This window comes from Stegodyphus dumicola, chromosome 2 (genome assembly GCF_044657685.1).
Source record: "Stegodyphus dumicola isolate Sdum_Otavi_A_Nest chromosome 2, ASM4465768v1".
In the NCBI taxonomy this organism is placed as follows: Eukaryota; Metazoa; Arthropoda; class Arachnida; order Araneae; family Eresidae; genus Stegodyphus; species Stegodyphus dumicola.
The window spans coordinates 79,024,323-79,044,394 of record NC_140769.1 but is presented as its reverse complement, the minus strand read 5'-3'; the positions used below and the strand labels follow the sequence as shown (position 1 = coordinate 79,044,394).

Sequence of the window (20,072 nt, the reverse complement as noted above, 5' to 3'; positions counted from 1 at the left end):
GTAGAAATACCTCAATAAAGAGATTGCGTATATTTTTTATGATTATTGTAATTACCATATAGTGGATAAATGGTACAGTGATCCTTACTTAATGTACTGAATTCCTTCACACACATAACTAATAGAATTTATGGTATTTATGTTCCTTTAAATTAAACATTAAATTTGTCGCAATTTATTTAGTTAGGTTTCTTTAACTATGTCCTTGCAACAGACAAAGGCTACCAATGGCTATAAATGTCATGTACTGAATTCTTTCTCTTTTACAAGGAAAGTCTTGTAATCTTGAACTCTCAATTTTTCTTAACAGAAATGTATATGAATCTACTCATCTAGAAATACAGAATAATAGTGAAATTAGGTACTAATATTCTATTGATAATAAAAAAAAATAATATATACTGAGTTTTTGACTGCCAACGGCGAACTTCATGATAAAATTTGCATTCAGAATGATGTTATGTCTCCAATATAATCAGAATTGTAAATTTTCAAATTCCCATTTATGTTAATCTACTCCTCCTCCAATTGAATACTACATGCTTCTTAACCCCTTCGAGCCGGGTAGCGAAAACGCGCGCTTATCGCGGGGGCCGGCAGTGTCTTCCGCGAGCGTCTCTCCAGGGCCGGGGTCTTTTTTGCTACTAAGCCTAAATCCACGAAATTTCCGAAGTATCAACGCATTGTTTAATAATGCTTTATAGAGTATTTAAACGGCTTATGCTTTATAGATATTTTTATATATATACTTTAATTACCGTATTTCTTGTCTAAATGCATATTTTACACATTTTATTTTAATTACTCACCATTTTATGACTTTTAACATTATACATCTGAAAACTAAATATATTACTTAAAATTCTCTTTTCGTATGAAAAATTTTAAAACAGGGTCTACACACAGTCCTACGTTACATTCCTTGAACTCGTAATAACTCATTTGCCGTTTTGGAGGATTTTTCCGGGAATGTGAACAAACGAAGCATCGTCGTCTCATTTTCTTATCAGTCTCTTCTGAACAAAGTTTTGGAAAATGTCTTTCAGTTAATCTTTCAGAATCAATATCAGAATATCAGAATTTCAGAATCAACATCTGAAATATTTTGCATCATTTCTGCTATTTCATGCTCTGTTAAACATTTTCGACGCTTCGACATTGAAACGGTAAAAACAGAAAAAAATCACGTCTAACAAGATCTAATTATTTTCTAAAAACTGAACTGTAAACCGAAATGCTCAACGCTTTAGCGCATATAAAACTTCTACTTACAATAAACAACTACCATGTGCGAATAAAATGCGATTTAAAGAGACGTCATAAATCACGCCATTCGGAAACATTTAGTTCCCCGTTTGTTTATATAATCAAAAACACGTGTATGTGAGTCATGCTTCTCTCATTTCGAGTAGAAAGTCTAATGTACATGTATCTGAAACCATATGGGCATACAGTGCCATCTTGTGGCAGAAATTATAGTTTGAAAAACGTTCCAAGGTACTGGCACAAATATGTGACATTCGGTAGAAAACGCAACAATGCTCTGGCACGCCTGCGTGTCGGCTGGTAGATAAGTGCGTTTGTTGCTGGCACGTATACATGACAGTCGGCGCGAAGGGGTTAAATGAACATAAGGATTTGCAGTTCTCTGTGTATTACTTTATTTCTAATAGTTACAACGTTTTATGAAAAAATTTCCTCATTTTTTGACAAAACTACACTTTGCTTTAGCTGAAATTTAAACTGATTTAGGAGAGAAGACAGTTGATTCTAAACAGTCGTGGAAAAAAACAATTCAGTTAAAACGCTGCATCCCTCCCTTAGCTTTATAGCACCAGATTCTGAAAATTAAAAAAAATATTCACATAATTTCCCCCTTCCTCAATGCATTTAGAGAAAAAACTCCCATAAATTTTAAAATTCATCCACGTAATGATTGTTCTCATCTTATTAACCCGTTCACGACGGGCACCTTTGTTACCGAAGTGTTCTCTTGGGACGGCGCATTAACCAGATGCGTCGTCCTGTGGAGACGGGCAATTTACGCTGCTAAGCCTAACTTTGGAAAAAAAATCGTATAAATGAAATTTGTCATCCAATTCTTCCAACTTGGGTACATTATGAGAAGAACATTCAGGTAGTCGTCAGAATTAATTTTAAGCCTTTATTATTATATTTTCCTTAAAAATTTTATAAAATACTCATTCTAGAATAATACAGTACGAAGTCCATAATCCAGACTCGTCGAGACTTCGGCAATTCCGGATTAAGGGTTTTTCCGGATCATCAATTTAAATCTGGTAAGATGGCATGCAGAAATTATACAATTAAAAATATGAAACCATAATTTATGAAATAAAGAGCAATTATGATCTAAAGGGTATCAAAATTAACCAAAAAAAGGCTTAATATTTATTTGTTTACTTTATTAAACATTTCTTTCAGTTTAAGTTGCTTCGTTTTTTGTGCTAAATATGCATGCATAGCATTAAACGCATTACGCACATGTGTAAATCATACAAAAAAAAGTAAAAATATAAGAGTAATAAAAAAAAATCTCTAATGATAGAACGTCTATCCCACCATATTGCAAAAATAAAAATAAAAAGTACCTCAATGCAGCGAGAACACGTGCATTTGTTTATATCAAATGACGCAATTGCTCAACACCCACCCATGAATCTCACTCTCATTCCGAAACAAAATACCAAAAATAAAAATTATTGCATAGGAATGAAGGTACAGTCTGTCTATCATAAAAAAAAAAAAAAAAAAAAAAAAAAAAAAACCTTTCGCCAGTTAGTCTACAGCTGTCTGTTGTTGTAGAAACAAGCCTTGACCCATTTTCAATAGATGTGTCTTTTCCCCTCAGCCAACAGTCACCAAAAACAAAATAACAATAAAGCAACCCTTGGCTCGCCCCTATTTGAAATATACTAGTCCTGTTGCTGTCACGACCGCCATCCGCCAGACACTGTGGCGGGAGCTATTCTTCTCATAGACAGATAATAAACATACTTAACTTTCAATATATTTCCCCATAACAGGCATACAACTACATCTAGCAGCAACAAAAAATATTAATTAAACGTTCTATCTAAAAAAAAGTCAAATATGGTATGGCCGGCCGGTAGAGTGAATTAAATGGTGATTCACATATGACACACCCCGCCGTGAGGTAATGTTCACCTGTTGATGCACATACGTACTGAGCTGGTTAACAAGTACAAACCTTTGCAAACTATCTCCACACTACTGTAAAACTAAATAGTAATTCTTAAACCTTGCACAAATACAGACTATTCCACAGCAGCACTAAGCTCAATTTACAATTTATGACTGATGTTTTCATAAATTCTGAAACAGCCAGAATGAAAAGACAAAGATAGGAAAAAACTGGATCCTTAATATAAAGAACTTCGAAACAAGTTCCCATAACCACCATACTTGATAGTCCCCCCTACATATTCAAGTTTGGGAAATGGGATGAAACGACAGGACCACTAAACTGGACATTCCTGTGGCTGGGGTTGACTCGCATTGCAAAGGAACAAACCCTATCTAATGATCAAATTAGTGGTACCGTAGTAGCTTCTAGTAGAAAAAAGCATCAGCAACCTTGTCTAACCTGTCTATCTAACCCTGCCTAACTTTTTAATCATAAACTTAAATGCTAATGGGCAACATTCATAACTCTGCAGAAATTAAATCCTTCTTTTCCCATTTCTAAACTTAAAAGGAGAATAAAAGGATCACTCAGTGGCAGACCCACAGCTTTCGAGCTGTGGGGCTGAAATATCCCTGGCCCCTCCCTTACTGGAATTGTCACCATAAAAATGTCAAAGCAAATATAAAATTAGCATATATTTATTAAAATTAAATAGTTAATTGGTAAACAAAAAAATCTTAATATTACAGGAAAAACAACTTACATCTAGCAGACAAATACATATATAAAAACACATTTTAATCTGCCATTTTTTATGATTAAAAGATTTTTTTTTTAATTTTTCCATCAATCAAAAAATTTGAAACCGCTTCTTCATAAGCATTTGGCTTGGTTTTTCTTTTCTTTTCTTTCTTCTTTTTTTTTAATGGTTTCATCAGAATTAATGTTTTTTATCTACTGGATTTTCAATGAAAAGGTCTCCCAAATCATTAAATCTTGCTGGGCTCATTGTTGATCAAAGGCAATTTTTAAGTGACTTTGAAAAGCTTCTCTCACAAAAAACTGAAACAAATACTGCGAAAAAAGTCTTTAGTGTCAAATGTAAGTTTAGGTAAAGTCACTTTAGTGTTAAATGTAAGTAATCTTATTGAGGAAAAGCAACTCGAGGACTATCCTATTGACAGTGATGCCTTAATGGAGGCCTTTTTAAAGAAAACTACTTTATTTTATATGTTACACATGGGGAAACCATGAAAACCAACCATGCAACCAGCCCGTTTGCCAGGATTCAATCCCAGGTTGAACTACCACTGTTCAGCAACGTTACAGCTTGGCCGCTGTTGTGCCCTAAATGTAAATTCAGACTGATTCTTGGAAGTACATTTCAACAATAAAGGATTTCCAATACAGACCACTTTCTAGCTTTGTATTTTTTTTTTTTTTTTTTTTTTTTTTTTTTTTTTTTTTTTAATATATTCCTGCATATGGATACGTATACTTAAAAACTTAAGGCTCTTTGGAGGCTGTCCTGGTCACAGACGCAGGGTGAGTCTGCTTCACCCTCATTCAGTATGCTCCATAATCGAATTACCTTTTAGTGAATTATTTAGGTGCTGTTAAGGTTATCTTCATCTCCCACATGCTAATAATTGCTCTTGTATGTAGGAAAATTAAACTACTAATTTTTACACAAAATGGCAATTAATATGACAGTTTATAATTATATAATTTATCTATACAAAAATTGTCTACTTAACACTCTATGCCCCATTTCATCTTGTCTCAGAATTAAGAATTAAACTAAATTCGGCAGCACAAACAGGCCATAGAGCACCATGGCCGGCAGTGCCCTGATATCTGCTTTCTAGACCATGGGCTCCGGGGTACTTGTGCATCCTAGCCTGGACAAGATCAGAATTAAGAATACAACTAAGAAATTCAGAATTCAGAATAAACTTTTTTTTTTTTAGCCCGAAAGGCATTAGCCTAGGAGGGCTATTAATTTCATTTTGGCATTTTGCATTGAAAACTTTAAATGAGAGTTCACTTGTCAAATTGTTGCAGCCAAATATTATTATTGCCCTGTGTTATACTTATAGTGGCGTGGTGGTTATGTGCTTGGTGTATATCCTTGAATTGACACGACTCCTTTTCTTTAAACATAACCTTTATTCACACACACCATAACTTTAAACGCAACTGAAATAACAGAACGAAATAACAAAATCTACTAAACTAAAATTCAAATATCCTATGCTCCAGCTATGGGCGAAGTGAGAGAGTTCACTGCCGCACTAGCAGTTTTTACATAAACCACATGATGTGGATTGGCTGTGCATGCAGTCGAACATTAGATTGCCACAGAGTATCCACCCAGTGACACAAAAGGGATTGGCTGTAAATTTCCAGTTTAAGATATGCACATTCAAACAACAATTATACTTTAAAATTGCACGTACAAAAAGAAATACAAATATATGAATAGTAATAATACATTTACAATTCTGATTAGAATATATACCCATACAATGCATAACTTAGTTAAACAAAAATAATGAAAAGTTAATAAGCATTTTATATAACTCTCAATACGTATGCAAAAAATAATAATAATAAAAAAATATCTAAACACTGTAACATTTGCAGCAAACCACGAGAGAAAACTTTAATCATATTACAGTAATTAGTTTTCAGGAAAATGAACACAATGTCCACTTCGGGTAACTACTTGGTTTGGAACAATTTTTAAGTCTTCACAGACTTCCTGTGGAAACTGAGGAATTACAGGTGAATTTATACATTCTAACATATACACTGGTTTCAAACGATCGATTATAACTGTAATCTTTTTGTTATTTACCTCAATAATAAAATTTTTATCCATTCATTTAACCACGGTATGAGGACCAGTGTAAGGTGGAGTTAGAGGTGGTTAAACAGAATCGATATGCAGAAACACATGAGAACAGGTTTGAAGTGCTGGATGTACATAAATTGGTGATTGAACATGCCTAGAGGTTGGAATAGGTCTAACTAAATGCATGACTGATAAGTTGTGACACATAAGATTCAGTAGGCGATACAGTATTTGTAGCATTCAGCATATCTGACGGTAATCTAAGTGTAGTACCGTAGACAAGTTCAGCACAAGCAGCATTTATATCTTTCTTAATGGCAGATCTAATACCCAACAGAACAATAGGCAGAATTTCAATCCATTTTGGCTTGTTATGAGCCATTATTGAACTTTTAAGTTGCCTATGAAATCTCTCAACAGTCCATTGGACTGAGGACGATAAGCAGTAGTTCTTATGCGATGTGTACCCAAAATTTTCATTAAATCCTTAAATAAGTGAGATTCAAAATTTCGGCCTTGATCAGTTGGTATTGATACCAAGCAGCTAAATCTTGCTATCCAGTTATGCACTAACACTTTGCAAGTTGTCTGAGCTGACATGTCGACAGTAGGTATGACTTCTGGCCATCTGGTAAACCTGTCAATAATTCTCATGCAATAATGGTTACCTTCAAACAGTGAAAGAGGACCTATGAAATCAATATGGATATGTGCAAATCTTGCATCAGGCAAGGAAAAGGTACCCAATGGTGATTTCGTATGCCTATGAATTTTAGAACGTTGGCACTGTAGACATGATTGAACTGCAGTTTTAATAAATTTCTTCATATTAGGCCAAAAATAGGGCTTAGTAATTAGCTTTGTTGAAGTTGAAATAACAGCATGAGAAAGACAGTGAATCTTCTGAAATATTTTAGAGTGAAAAGATTCAGGTATGAATGGTCGAGGTATACCTGTGTCCATATTACAGTAAAGAGTAACATCTTCTAAAGGACAGTAATGTTTCTCAAGTTTAAAAAGTGGTGAAGATTGAGATAAGTTATTTTGAATTTCAGAGTCTTGAATTTGTGCTTCGGATAACTTTTTATAATCAATGTATTGATTATCAGATACTGCATTTATTTCTACCCTAGATAAGGCATCAGCAACGATATTGCCACGACCTTTGATGTATCGTATTTCAGTGGAAAACTGGCCAATAAAATCAAGATAACAATGTTGTCGTGGAGAACACTTTTCGGGCTTCTGCTGAAAAGCATTTATTAAAGGCTTTTGGTTAGTGTAGATTGTAAAGACCTACCTTCAAGCATGTGCCAAAACTTCCTAATAGACAAATAAATTGCCAATAGTTCTCGATTATAAGTTGACCATTTCCTTTGACTTTTGCTGAGTTTAACGGATGCAATGGGTTCCCAAACTGAATTATGCAGTTGCATTAATGAGCTACCAATCGCAATGTCCGATGCTTCAGTACAAAGTTTCAAAGTCACACCAGGAATTGGGTGTTTGAGAAGGGTTGCCTCAGCAATTGTCTTTTTTGCATTTTCGAATGCTTTCTCGGCTTCATCGTTCCATTCGAGAGGATATTCTTTTGTTTTGCTTGGTTGTGAAGGTTTCCTTTTATTAATGCGGCCTTCCAATAACCTATTCAAGGGAGCTAAAACATGTGAAGATCTTGGGACAAAAGTAAAAATTAAATATGCCAAGAAATTTCCTTAACTGAGTTAATGTGTTTGGTTTAGAAAATTTTTGAATAGCTTCTACCCTCTCGGGTAAAGGTTTTAAACCCTGTTTAAATACATGAAAACCCAAAAATTCCAAAGAAGTTAAACCAAAACTGCATTTAGATAAATTAAGTCTTAACCCATAATTACTTAATCTTTCAAAAAGTGCTTTTAAATGTATCAAATGCTCATTTTCGTCTTTGGACAACAATGTCTTTTGGTCAATAAAAGCAAATACTCCTGGTAGCTTGCGAGTTACGTCATCAATAAAGCGTTGAAAGGTTGCAGCTGCATTGCATAAAACAAATTGCATTCTTGTTCTCTCAAAAAGTCCAAAAGGAGTGGCAGTAGCCCGTTTTATGGATATCAGAGGGATTAATTGGAATTTGGTGATATGCTTTAACTAAATCTAATTGAGAAAATACCTTTTTTCCATGTAACTCCGCTGCAAAATCGCAAATATTGGAATATGATGCTTATCCCTTACTATCTGAGCGTTTTAATCTCCGAAAATCTCCCACAGGTCTCAATTCGTTTGTGCCTTTTTTTGACATCATGTGAAGAGAAAAGTAATTACTTTTGGAGGGTCGCATGTGACCTAAATTTATCATTTTCTGAATTTGATGCTTAGCAATTTTTAATCTATCTGGAGAGAATCTCCTTGGCTTACATGAAACAGGATGACCAATGGTTTCAATGAAATGCATAGTATTATGCTTAACAGTTCATTGAGATCAGGAAGCTTTGACAGGGAAGGATAGTTAGACAGTAATTTATCATAAATACAATTTGTAATAATTGTTTTAACAGAACATAAATGTGTGTTAATTACACTGCAATTAATTTTTAAATGTGTTTTTAAATAAACAAGTTTTTTGTTCCTTAAATCAGGTAATAAATCAAAATAATGCAAGAAATCAGATCCAATAATATTTGTTGACTTTTTACACACATTAAAAGTAAAATAAAAATTACTACGAAGTCCAAGGTCAATACTTAACGCTTTTTGTCCATAAATTAGAATAGGGTACCATTTGCTGCAGATCATAATAGGTGTTTGACACGCTTCCTGTCTGGTTGCTGAAAGAAGACTGACATCTGAGCCAGTGTCGCACAAAAATATTCTATTCAATTTCTTGTCTCTAATGAAAAGGCGACGAGACTCAGAGGGTAAAGCGCATGTCGCCACTACACTTTCCCTGGAATGTACATGGTAGAACACACTTTTTAGCTTTGTCATTAAATTTATAATGATACCAACAATAGGAACAGTTTGAAGCAGCTTTAGCTGAAGGGCTTTGCTTCCTGTTATAGCAATTTTTGGAAACACTGCATGATCGTCGTAGTTAGATGTACAGTTTAACTAAACAGAATTTTTTAAGAATTATATTCCAGGTTACCCTTTAATTTTATATACAAAGATATTTTCTTCGGTATGTCTCTCATAATTACATACACGGTCAATGCTAGGTTTCTTTTTTTTTTACCAGATGCCATCCCTGGAATTATTAAATTTTTCCACCCTGCATCTACCTAAATTTCAATAATTTTGCAGTTACAAATTCTGCTATCTAATGTGGTCCCACTGCCTCTGATACCAGCCCTGGTTACAAGCGTATGCTTTTCAACTCATAGCATACTAATTTTCATTCACAAATATTCAATCAACAAAACATTACAAGGAATCAATAATCAATAGTTACCTTAGGATGTTATACTCTTCTGCAGTACAGCATTCTTTATAAGGAGTGCTGGGAACCTCATCAGCAGTTAAATAGATTTCAGGAACGTCTGGAGTAAGTATCATGGCAATGCTATCAGTATAAGAATCCTGTAATTTAAAAGTAATTAAATTGAAGTCAATATTTAATTAAATTTAAGTCATTATTTTACTTGGAACTGGTCAAAGAAATATACTGTATTAATATATTGTATATTTACAAATATGTTTCTGGATTTAAATGAAAATAAAATTTTCTTCTATCTATGGCTTTCTTTGATTTTTAAAAAATATGTTTAAACGACAGTTAGAATAGCATCACTAAAATAAATACATATTTTGTTAAAGGTCTGAAATGATTTATATGAATATAAACTGTAATAATTAGGATAAGTAGCATGCATCAGGTCTCAGAATTCATAAAATGTCGTCATCTGAACTCAGTTCCATATGCTATGAGCTGCACAATTATTAAATTACACACCAAAATGGTACATTTATATTATGCATTAACTACATATTTTACAGAATCGATTATACATGTAAAATTAAAATTATGAGTATAATAGAAGTCTTTGATACCTGCTCACTAAAGCTCACCACCTTAGAAATACTCTTTATTTTCTGCAGCTTCCACTGCTTTACTTTCTAAAAATATAAAAAGGCTGAAGGGACTACCCCACAGAACCATTGGTGACATATCACAGATTACTAGGTAGTTACACTATTTTAAAAAAATTACATTACAATCAAATATTACAGAAATAAAAATTCCTATTGTTAAGCAAATAGAAGCAAAGGTTTGATGATTCTCAAAATGTAATAGTTTGAAGTAAAATAGAATCTGAATAATCCGAATCTGTGGATGCTTGTAATCTGCACTAAAATTTAATGAAAAAAAAACTCTTTGGAAAATTCAGCATGGTAAATTTAGAGGCAATTTTTTCCTTACATAAATGCCAATGATCATTCCTTGTATAAACTTGTCGAAAGCTGGCAGTGTCAAAAGGCTTGTGAACATGGTCTAAACAAGACATAATTTATTGCTGGACAGTCTTGAGATACATATTCTCAATCACACATCATTTTGGGTATGATAAACCTTAATTTTGTATAGTTATTCACATTGTTAGACAATGGACGAAAGAGAGTGGTAAATGACACATGTTATCAGAACAAAAGGAAAAAGGGAAAGTAACTGCACATTTAATAGCAGCAATATTTATAAAGTTGGTTCTTTACTGAAATTTTGATCTGTGATTGGATAAAAGATATGTGCAATGTGCATTACATAAGATGGCATGCAGCAGCTTAATTTTGAGATGATGTGAACTTCCTGAACTAAAACTTATTAACAGTTTATGACTTTAGATTTATATATTATAAACAATTTGTAGCTTTAGGGCAGGAAGAGGAAGTAGCCAAATTAAAATGATAAATAAAAGGGACTATTGCTAAATTTAAGATAGTAGCTTTTTTTCATATATCTTGCACATATATCATTCATACCTTCTCAGACATGAATTCAATGGGATTTCAAACAGAGAAATTTTCTTTCAATAAATTCAAAATTTCAATTTTAGTGCCTTTTTAGCAGCTAGTAGTGCTATTACTCCAACTGTATGCACAAAGAATGTATGGTAGAATTAGCATATGGATTCAATTTATGTAAAATTATATAGCTGGGGTTCTTTAACAGTGTATTTATTAGTTTTTCTCATTTTTCAAAATATAAAAATTATTTTGAAAGTAATTTTGGGGGTGAATATGCAATTTTTTCACTTAAAATATTGATGCATTTTGATGAAACACATACCTTTCATTTCTCTTTTTATCTTTTACTTTTGATATTTTTTCTTTGCATAAACATACTTTAAAAATATAACAGTACTCAATAAATCCCAATGAATAATTAAAAGTGCAAGAATTGTATATGTTTTGTACAAAAACTGTACAAATAATAATACAAAAACTGGAAAGGAGAAAATGAAAACAAAATTAGGAAGGAATGGTGTATAATTCACAACCCTTTGTCTCAAGGTAATGGAAATTCTATTTACATTACACTTCGAAAAATTCACCATATTAAGGAATTAAAGAGAAATGTTAAATTATTCATACTTGTGGAGAAACAGTGCTTAATTTCTCTTTTTACATGTTTGTAGTTTTGAAAAGGGGACTTTTTCTTAAATAACACATTTAAGAAAAATTTTTGGAGCTAAGATTATACTTTACAGGAAAAATACCTTTGATTGCACTTCAAATTTTTCTACACTATTACATTCTCTGAAGGGGGAGGAGAGAATCCTAATTTCACATTATTGTTTTTAAAACATGTTTTGCTTGATATGATCCAGTTTACATAATTATGAATTAATCTAACAAGGTACTCTCTCTTTAGTTAAAATAAAAAATCTGATGTGTACACCACATGACTTCCTTGTACGGAATATTAAATTATACGCATTTTTTCTTGCATTTCATTTAAACTTATTAGATTGAATTAAACCTACTTCGCCGACAGCGCATAAACCACAATAGAATAAATGCATTCTTTAAAATTCACTTTGTTTACCATAGCGACACTCTGGCGCTAGGTTTACTTAACAGTATTATATTTCGTTCATATTATAACTCAGAATGCACAAAATTTATATCATTTAAAGAATTATCTAATCGTTGCCACATGTTCTATTCAAATACTATAATAAAGCTAGAACAATGTATAAAAGAAATTAAGCAAACAAAACAAAAAAGAAACAGTTTTTCACAGACGATTGAGTATTTCTCATTCAATTAATTCAGTTTTCACTTTGCGACAAGGCAAAAATACATAAAAACTCAAAATATCTATATTAAAAATTATGAAGTAAATCTTATCCACTTATTTCCTCGAAAAAATTCCAGAAAGGATTAAGCATGATTTAAATAATAAATGAAGGCGTTATCTTTGTTGTTGCGAAGCTAAGTTTCTCTAGATTGGCAACAAATCCGCTACTCAGCTGTTTCAAATGTAAACAAATGTACAATTTACAAACATATAAGAGCAAAGAAACTGAGATCACTGAGCTGGGTAAGAGAGTGGATAAAAATATAAATCTATTTATATACGTTTGGTGCGGCCGATTGCAAACAAAATACGAGGTGCACATCTACATGTTATAGCAGTCCTATGTACAAAATTTCAACGTTCTGAGGCTACTTGTTTTTGAGTAATGCGAGATACGTACGTACGTACATACGTTCGTACAGACGCCACAAAAAATTATCTTCAGAATTCATTTTAAAGCAGTTTTATAATTTTTTTGGTGGAAAAGAGTGTTTTATTCTGTCCTTACATACAGATATCATGGAAATACATTGTAAAATTGCATTTGAAAGAGTTCAAAATGGGATATTTTTGTCGAAATATGCTGCCTGAAACTTTTCGCGATTACAATACTTCCTTTTTACTTCGTACAAGGAAGTAAAAAGATGAATACTACAAAAAAATCCTTAATTAGCAAACTTTAAACATCATACAAAAACAAAATGCTGAGAATGTTGCTCCATGTTCAGAAACCAGGCTGTGCACAAATTTTTTGCATACAGATTACATACAACCGACTTCATGCTTGTAATTTCACTTTAAGAAACTAACAGAAGTGTGCATTATGCACTATTATTAAATTCATTTTAATACTTACCATAAAACAATTTTGAAAATTAAATTAACTCCCTACAAGTTATGAAGTAGATAACATTAAATTACAAACATAATTTCTTTAAAAACATGTATAAGTGTATTTTACACTAATAACAGTCACTATTTTAGAGATTTACATGATTATTATTTAACTTATTTGATATTTATTTAAACACAGTCAACTACTATTATAATCACAATGTAAGAATATTTTGCAGATTAAAATAACTGATTTGTAAACATACAATTTATTTCCTTGGTTTTTTGAAAGATACTAGAATAATAAACTGTACCATAAAAGATACAACACATTTGTGCTTTTTTTAAATCTGAAATCTTTTCAGCTATGTTAACATCTAATTTATTTATGTCTATTTGCTTTTCTTTAACTATTCTTCTAAGTTCATTTGCTTTGATACACAAATCAATGTTCATGCTGGTCTCAGCTTCATCTGCTAAAGCATCTACTTCTTCATTAATATCTTTAATGTCCCTTTGAAGAAATTTTTTCTTCTGCTTCATATAATCAATTTCTTCCTCAATGATATTTTGTTTCCTCTTTGAATTTTCAGATTTAGTTAAAGATTTTTGTTCTTCTAAATACTGCATATATTTAGACCTTGCAGAAGCTGCTGGTGATCTCATTTCTTTATTAATTTCGATATTAAGAACACCTCCAGAAAATTTTATGTAATCAAATACTGTGTGTTGAAAAATGTATGATGAGTCACTTAAATTTTCAGTTTCAATTGCTTTATTTACAGAGAAGCCCCTTTCCACAGAGGCCTGTCTATGTGACAAGATAAGAATCATTTTCACTATTTTCCATACTTTTGAATAGTGAAAATCATGAAAATAAGAAGTGAGAAATGTGTCAAGAGAAAGATTTTGAGGATCAAAAGTAGAAAATTCATGTAAATTTGTCTTAACTACTTTGTCTAGAAACTCTCCAAACTGCAGCAGAATTTCATCCCAATCATCTTATAAAACATGTTTATTCTGCATTAATACCGTTAGAACTATTTTCATTTTGTTCTGGGCTTTTTCTGGACTTTTAACCATCAATCGCGGGTCTATACAATGTGCATTTCGAATAAGAAAATAATTTATTGGACATTTAGACATTAAGTGTTGTACTATTGTTAAGACACATTGTTGACCTTCTTGTTTCAATGCAAAACTTTCAGCTTGTGAAATGTCTTTCTTGCGGCATTTATCATTCATTAACTGCTCAGCAATGAATCCCAAATAAACTTTACTTTTATCATTATAACAATTACAACAATTTGGATCATTAAAATTAAATTTATAAAGATTTTCTGCTTTAGTTATTTTTGAATATTCTAGTTTCAAAATTTTAAAGTGCTGAAGGCAATCATTTACAAGTTTTAAGATATCTTCAGCAAAAAAGGGAATAAGTGGTTTATCACTTTGATAATATTCAAGGAAAGGCAATAATATTTTCGACAGAGAGAGAAAAAAATTTAATTTTATAAGAAATGTTTTATCTTTAGTTGCCTCCAAAATATTTGAGAAGGATTTCGATAAATTTTTTTTAAACTTCCCCATTTCAACTTCTTTAATGTACAGTAGCAAGTCATCCCATATTTCAATGGCTCTTTCAACTGCTGGGACATTTTGCAACCATCAGTAAAAGCAGAACTTCACAGGTAGCTTTTTTAAGCCAGATATACTTAAAAAATCTTCACGTCTTGCAGGAGAATCTTTATCCAATATAAGGAGGATAAGAATGATGGAATGTCCCATCCAGTGGATGACATCTCATACTTGAAAGCATTGTTAAGAATATGTAAACTACATGTCCCTAATGTCAAGCATTGAATGTTATATTCCTTTGTCAAGTCCTGTTGCAATAAATCATAAAATTTCCAGTTTACTGCAGGACCATCCATCGATATTTGTAAGAGTTTTGACAAGTCTAGTTTTTCAACACATTCATAAAATTTGGATAAAATAATTTCACTTGTTGCATGCCCTATAAATGCAGAAGTAAGGTACTGAGTTTTGACCTTATTTTCGTGATGCCAGTACCTCACATAAATATCTAGTTGCTTCTTTTGATTTGTCAGATTAAGAGTCTCATCAAATAGTAATGTAAAAAACTCAGCATTTTTACAATGCTTTAGTAACAAAGTTTTAAAATAAGGGCCAAGACCAAAATAACAGATATAAGCACATTTCTTTTCACCACATGAAAACTATTTTGCAATGGAACTATCCGGGAACATTTTAGTGAATAAAGGCCCAATATCATCGCCCGATTTAAAAGAATAGTGGCTTTTGATGCACTTAAAAGCCCACAATATTTCTGCATCTGTAACTTCAGATTTGAAAGGAAAAGAATTGATTTTATTATTTTCTACACTTATTGATGTTGAATTAGCAGTTACATCTTTTCCTGAAGTAGATGGTTCTTCTAACTTCATGATACTGACAAAATTCATGATACTGTTAGAAGAAACTCTGCAGTTGAGAAGGGAAAGATGTTTTGCAGCTAAAAGGGGCATTACATGCAAGGCATTAGTAAAATTAAGTATCGCGTATATATGTATATAAAGAAATCTATATATATATAATAAGAAATGTATACTGAAAATATACATACAGTACAAATTCCGAGATCCGGATATCCAATATCTGGAATGATCTAAAATCCGGACCTCAAAGCCACCACCAACCAATTTTTTAGGGCTTTTTTGGAGGGAAGTGGTATGCTTTACGCATGCGCATTAGATTTTTTTCATCATAAAAAAACATGCTGGAAATCCAGATTCTTAATCTCAGTTTGGCGCTAAATAAAATATCTCATTATTGAAGAAATAATTATTTTAGCATAAATTTGTGTGATTAGTAACTTGACTCCATAGCTGCGTATCTGCTTGGCATAATCTCATACCGAAACATTTATTAATTTTACAGCAATTAATATTTTATATCCTTGATGCCGAAATCGTGAATCATTATTTATTGTATTTTGCTTTCATCACCGCATGTTTATCAACGGATGACAACTTGAGTGATGACTCATGCAGCGACGCCAAATAACAGAGTATTATCCGATTACAGATTTAAGTTTAATGCGCTAAAATGTTGACAAGGGGAGATTTAACAGAAATTTCTTTCCTTATGCTAAAAATAGATTTTGTTAATGATACTCATAGGACAAACGATTATATTTAGTGCTATTTGACTTAAGAATAACTGATTTGTTATTCACATAAAGCCAGAACCAGTGCCAGAGCTCGCATGGCCGCACCAGGCGGCAGAATTTAGGGAAGTTAAAAGAAGTTTTTCATTGCGATGACAATGCCCCAATCATCAATCAATTAACGGAGGGCGAAACCTGTAGTATGGGTTCTAAATCCAGAAAATACAGATGCCGATAGTGAAGAAAGTAACAGAGAGGTTAATGAACGAGAAAAAATTTTGATTGACAAGTTATTCGGAATTCTCGACACAGCAATTACAGGACTTGAACAATGGAACTTAATAACTCAACAAGAAATTACATGTCTATAGTATTAGTCTAAAGTATCAGCAGAGAAAACAAATCAAACACCTCACATTGAAAGAAATGTTTAATAAAGTAAACATATAAATATTAAGCTCTTTTCTTTTGTAAATTTTGATACCCTTTAAATCATAAATGCTTCATTATTTCATAAATCACGATTTCATATTTTCAATTTTATAACTTCTACGTGCCATCTTACTAAATTTAAAATGATCTAATATCCGTAAAAATCTCAAATCTGGGATCACCGAAGTCCCGACCTCGGACTTTGTACTGTATAAATATATATATATAATACGGAATATATATTTTCAGTTAAACTTCTACCCAATAATTTTAGTAATTCATGAAAGTTAATTTTGCGTCTAGTTAATTCAGGAAAATTAGTTTCAATTAGTTGTTTTCAGCTTTAAAAATATTAAAATTTTTTTATTTAGTTAGTTGTTTTCAACTAATAATTGTATCGCCATTAGCAAAAATAATGCATTACTATCAACAGCATAGGATTAAACCAAATACTTAATTGTCTATTGAAGTTTCAAAACGTATTTCCGAACTTCACTTTTTCTCGGCTAGCGTTACTGAATTTGCCCTTGGCGGCCTAAAATCGAAATGGAGCCAACAGATTTCTCGCGAAATGGATAACAGACCCTCTGCAGAAATAAACTCATAATCCCGATATCATATACATATAGTATGTGCAAAAGAGAATAAACTCCGTAGAAGGTGATAAAAAATTAATTTATGGCTTAATTGAAACAAACATAGAAATTAAGCTAAGCAAAACCGTGTAAAAACAAATTGAAATGATAAAACGAAACTTAATTTTCATGTGAATTTTCAGTGCTGATTCTCCCATTATAGAAATTTAAATTTGTTTCAGACAAAAACCACATTTAGCTTTATAAGGATTGTCATCTATCAATATCCACAGTCTTTGTAGTCAGCTTGATGAAGCCACAGTTTATTGAAAATGCACTTTCCAGGCATCTTGTTCCTATTGACGTTGGAAAGGTTGTGGCCTTCCAGGTTGGGATTGCTCTAATTTTGGCAAATATTTTCAGAATCCCCCCCTTTTTTTTTTCTGGAGCACCTTGATCATCACTTTCGCCTCTTAAAGAACTTCCGGCTCCCCGCTTTCGTCACAATGTGCCTAAATTTATGGTTAACACCTGTTTCGAAAGATTGAGTGAATAGCCAATCAGACACTACTTTCGTTCGGGTAGCTAATTTTTTTTTTTTTTTTTTTTTAATCGTTTGCAATGCAAATCCGCCAACAGATTGGTTAAGAGCCGTGCAATTTTAATTCCATATTCACGAGAAATCGCAATTCACACGTAGAATGGCAATCATTAGAAATGATAAGAAATGTCAAATGAGCAAAATTAAGGACCGTTTATTAATTTTGGCCAAAATTAAGGACTTTTAAGGACCAAAAATCATTTTTGAAAAAATTAAGTACTTTTAAGGACCATACAAACCCTGATTTTCTTTTGAAGAAAATTAGAATCATGCATATGGCAACAACCTTAAAAGTTGTAGTAACTATGACAGAGCTTAGAACTTCCACTTTGCATAAAAATTACAAGCACTCAGTTCTCATGCTGGAATATTGGTTATACAAACTGGATTTCATATTTGAGAAACAAATGAAGGGGGAGGGATTGATGATTCAGTAATTTAATATTCTGTCAGGCACATTTTATTAGGCACACCTCAAGCACTTTTGTTTGCCCTTCCTCCTTCAAACATTGTTACTCCTTCTCCATCCAGTTAGCTTCCCCTCTTTTACTGCCACTGGCAATCATAAAGTCAGTCAATACATTTCTTTAATTTCCAGTTGAGAGATGAAATACTCTAATATGCTCATTGTGCCCAATTACATTGCAGTTTCCGGTGATTTTTTAATACTGTATCACATTTTTTGGTTAGCAATTTCGTATAATAAAATATTTTATGATTATCTGCGAAACTGAGTATGTTTTAGGGCTCTTGCTTTTCAAACACATTGCACCTGGTCATGTCATGAATTTTAAAATGTTTTAATAATTAAACATATTGCTCATTACAAATTTTGACAAAGATATTTTTGTAACAACATTCTAAATATTTTTTTTATTCAGGCTTCAAAATGCCCCCAAAAATATGTTTGATTTGATAAACTCTCAAGACCTTGAAGAAATTCACTGTTTACTGGAGGCATCAGAGGCAGACGATGAGGATGTCAAAGACGAAGATTTTGATGACGAAAGCTATACTGATTCAGACGATGGTGTACAGGAACAATAAGAGACATCAGCGACACAACAAGAGTGAAGCAAAGAAGACGACATTCAAGAAAATACTGACTTTTATTTGGGACAAAGCCAAACCACAACACTTCAATAATTCTGGGTTCAGTAGTGATGGTAATGTTTAGATGTCCTATGTTCCAAGGAAAAAAAAAAAAAAAAAAAAAAAGTCCTTCTTGTATCATCATTACATTATGACCAAGCTATTGATCTTTTTACTGCAAAAAAACAGAAACCAGAAATAATCAGTTTCTATAATGAAACTAAGTTAGGAATAGATATTGTAGATAAAATGTGTGGTTCGTAAACTGTGTCTCGGAATGTAAAACAGAGGTCTATGGTAATCTTTTTTACAATGTTAAACGCTGCTTCAATCAATTCTTAAATCATACATGTAGGTAATGGGCACACAGCTCTTAAGGTTTAACAACTGTCTAATGAACTTGTGCTTGGACAACTAGCTCAAAAAAGTCTGAAGTCTATTGTGATGCCAGTACACTTACAACAAAAATTAAAGAAATACACTCCCAACCAAAAACAACAACCTCAAAAACATGATGAGCCAAAGATACAACCAAAAAGACACAAATATCAAATATGCTATTTGGAGACTCGTAAGAGAAGATTAAGCTAATAAGAGTGCAAAAGTTGTCACAAGTCTCTTGTGCCATTGCTGCAAGGAATGAAATTTGAATTTAACAAATATTCTCTATTCAAAAAAAAAAAAAAAAAATTTAAAGTTATTAAATTTAAATGAAATTTGATGCAAATAAATAAATGATTAATTACTGTTGCGAACTAATCTACAATATCATTTAAATTCTGAGAGCACATGTAAATCAAATGCAAGTATCAAAATCCATGAATAAATATAAAATTAAAATTCCAAAAATTATTTAATCCTAAAAAATTTTTATAAAAATACATGAGCGAATGTTGAGCAGGCAGGAGACAGACTTATAAAGGGGAATTTGACTCCAAACCTAACTCATTTAATTTGTGTTTCATCATACACTGGTGTGCAAAACTTAAGCATTAATGTAAATTTTAATCAGATAGCCATGAAATTGCAGAAAAGGAGTTCAGTACAA

The 20,072-nt window shown here is 32.2% G+C and overlaps 1 protein-coding gene across 2 annotated transcripts in view; it reads right to left on the bottom strand.

The window, feature by feature from the left end:
* The window catches only part of LOC118198867 (uncharacterized), a 120,287-nt gene that overhangs the window by 36,743 nt on the left and 63,472 nt on the right, over positions 1-20,072 (bottom strand). For both annotated transcript variants that reach the window (XM_085810797.1, XM_085810798.1), the window contains exon 4: positions 9,454-9,581. In XM_085810797.1, the coding sequence (XP_085666923.1) occupies positions 9,454-9,581 (128 nt within the window). The remainder of the gene's footprint in view (positions 1-9,453; positions 9,582-20,072) is intronic.